Source organism: Sphaeroforma arctica (assembly GCF_001186125.1).
Source record: "Sphaeroforma arctica JP610 unplaced genomic scaffold supercont1.2215, whole genome shotgun sequence".
Classification (NCBI taxonomy): domain Eukaryota; class Ichthyosporea; order Ichthyophonida; genus Sphaeroforma; species Sphaeroforma arctica.
The window spans coordinates 5,035-8,030 of record NW_014038343.1 but is presented as its reverse complement, the minus strand read 5'-3'; the positions used below and the strand labels follow the sequence as shown (position 1 = coordinate 8,030).

Below are 2,996 nucleotides of genomic sequence, written 5' to 3'. Positions count from 1 at the left end.
GTATATGTATGTATGGGTATTCGTGTGAATGTGAGTGATATTTTGATACAGTTGCTACTATTCATGCAATAAGAGAACGCATATGCTGGGGTCGAGAGCTTCACACCCACACACTCACGCCAAACACCGATATAGGGGATCCGTCGAATACTGAATACACGTTTAGGGTTTAGGTTTTAGTGTTTAGAGTTTAGGGTTCAACTTCAACTTCCGATCACCTCCATTCCAAATATAGAAGGCGTAAAGAACTGCGTGCGGCTGACACTTTTGGCGGGATTTCGGAACGTGACCAAAATCACACCAGACTTTGGCGTGTTTGTGCAAAGCCTGAGGTACTCGCCCATTCTAAAAATAACCACCAATGGGAATATGGTATACCGTGAAAGGCCGTACTCGTTTGCTGAAGTCCGGTCCATGCCTTTGAAGTCGCACACGACCGTAACCATGGAAACGAAGCCGAAGTAAGTTCTTAATCTATGAATGTATATATGTATATGTGACTATCAGTTCTGGGTTGCACCTCTATCTGCATGCGTGATGTTGTGCCAAGGTTGCATCCGTTCGCCTATGTGTCCACAAGCATGACGGTGAATAAGCGTTATACTCGGAACGTTTAAGTGTACACCCTTTCATACAGATGTGTTGTGTGTAGCGTATATATCATTATACACCTTCACATACACTCACACCTAAAAGAAACGTACACTCACTAAGGAGCCCATACACGATTGTACGCGCGTGTATATGTATACATGCGCACACATGGACACACTCATACAGACGCAACCATGATTTCAAACACGTGCATACCCATACAGACGTAACCATGTTTTCAAGCACGTGCACACCCATACAGACGTAACCATGTTTTCAAACACGTGCACACCCATACAGACGTGTACATGTTCTCAAACACGTGCACACTCATACAGACGTAACCATGTCTTCAAACACGTGCACACCCATACAGACGTAACCATGTTTTAAAACACGTGCACACCCATACAGACGTAACCATGTTTTCAAACACGTGCACACCCATACAGACGTAACCATGTTTTAAAACACGTGCACACCCATACAGACGTAACTATGTTTTCAAACACGTGCACACCCATACAGACGTAACCATGTTTTCAAACACGTGCACACCCATACAGACGCAATCATGTTTTAAAACACGTACACGCCCATACAGACGCAACCATGTTTTAAAACACGTATACGCCCATACAGACGAAACCATGTTTTCACACACATACACATTCATTTGTACGAATGCACACACATGTTATACTCATGCGTGCACATATGCTTCTGATTGTCTTCAGTATGGACGTAGATGGCGATTGCGACCAGAACGAGCTGAAAGTGGCACACGCGTACGTTTATTATGCGCAGGGCATCTACGTAGACACGCCAGCACATACGCCAATGGGTCTAACCTGCACAACAATGGCTCAGGCTGTGGGAGGACAGAAGTGGGTATGTTCTACTCATGCATGCAGGCATAAGTGTATGTATGCATGTATGTATGTATGTATGCCTGTATGCATGGACGTATAGTCTGATGAGGATTTACTGTGTGTTAGTAGGTTGTAGGTAAGTGTCGCATTTGCTGGTTTCAGACGACAAGCGTCTTTGTCAAATGTCCTCACTTAGTCAGTGTGTAGCACATGCGTAGTCACATCGAATCACTTGGAAGTGCACAACGGAAACTATAGCGCTTTCAGTTCTCAGGGTGTTTTGTAACTATCTATCAATGTCACATGAACAGTCTTGAGCCGTTCATCCGTATGAAGTATTTTAATATAGCTGCTTATATCCGCTGTATTACTCAGGTGTATGGAGCGTGTCAATATAGTGTTTAGTACACCTACTTATTTCCGCCGTACCACTCAGGTGTATGGGCATACCGACTGTCCCACCTACCATGCTTTAGTGGCTCCAGCCATTGGCGACGCAGGCCCTCGGAAAGAAGAAGAGGAACGGCCGAAGAACGCATGTTTTAACTGCGATTCTGTCGACCATGCGTATGTCATATGTGCATGTGCATGATGGTGTGTGTATCCATGCGTATGTCATGTGTGTGTATCTTGCATCAACTGTGATTCTATGGTCTGTGCATGTATGTTGTATACATTTGCATTGTAATGTGTGCATACGAATAAGAATATCCCATGCATCACCTGTGATTCTATGGTCTATGCATATGTTATGTGTGCATGTGCATGATGTGTATACAGACGTATAAGAATATCCATGCATCACCTGTGATTCCATGGTATATGCATATGTGTTGTGTGCTTGTGCATATAGGTGTGTGTAGCTCATGCGTGCAATTCTTTCTTATTTTTGATGCTATTGATTATCCGTATATATTGTGTGCACATGCATGGATGGGTGCTCGTGCCACACAAAAGCGTTCAAACGGCTGTATTATTAGTGTCAATACAGTTATTATATTATATGTTCTTCTACCCATAGCGTGCGGAGTAGCGATGATACGGTATATACACTTTCTACGCAAAGATATTTACCAGCCATGCATCCTCTCGTTCACATATGTAGATAGTAATACCCTATGCTCGCCTACCTACCATGCGTAGCCCATCGGTCGCTCCCTAGGACACGCTCTCGTGCTCATCCCCTCAAAAGTGTGCGTTACTGTCCACAGCCATCTGTCCTGTACTTATCCTCGTTCACTTCATCTATACGTAGCAACACTCTACACTTCCCAACACGCGTTCATTACATCCCTAGACCCCCCCCCCCATCCTTCCTCTTTGCCTCCTTGACACGGTGTTACTTTTAACCTGGTAACAGTGTACGGGACTGTCACGAGCCCCGTGACCCTGAACGCATCGCTCGGTTGTCACAGGAGATGCGTGCACGCATGGGCAACAGCACACGCCGATACCACGTAGACGACGACGAAAAGAAGTACAGGCACTTGGTCCCAGGAATTATTGGTACGTTTAGAAAGTGTTTGTACG

At 44.9% G+C, this 2,996-nt stretch overlaps 1 protein-coding gene across 1 annotated transcript; it reads left to right on the top strand.

Annotated features, from left to right (window-relative positions):
• Positions 1-226: 226 nt before the first annotated feature.
• Positions 227-2,058, top strand: SARC_12312 (hypothetical protein; the record flags this gene model as incomplete). The annotated part of the gene is made up of 3 exons (XM_014293583.1): positions 227-461; positions 1,332-1,485; positions 1,903-2,058. The coding sequence occupies exons 1-3, from the start codon at positions 370-372 to the stop codon at positions 2,056-2,058; spliced, it is 402 nt and encodes a 133-aa protein (XP_014149058.1). The 5' UTR covers positions 227-369.
• Positions 2,059-2,996: the final 938 nt, after the last annotated feature.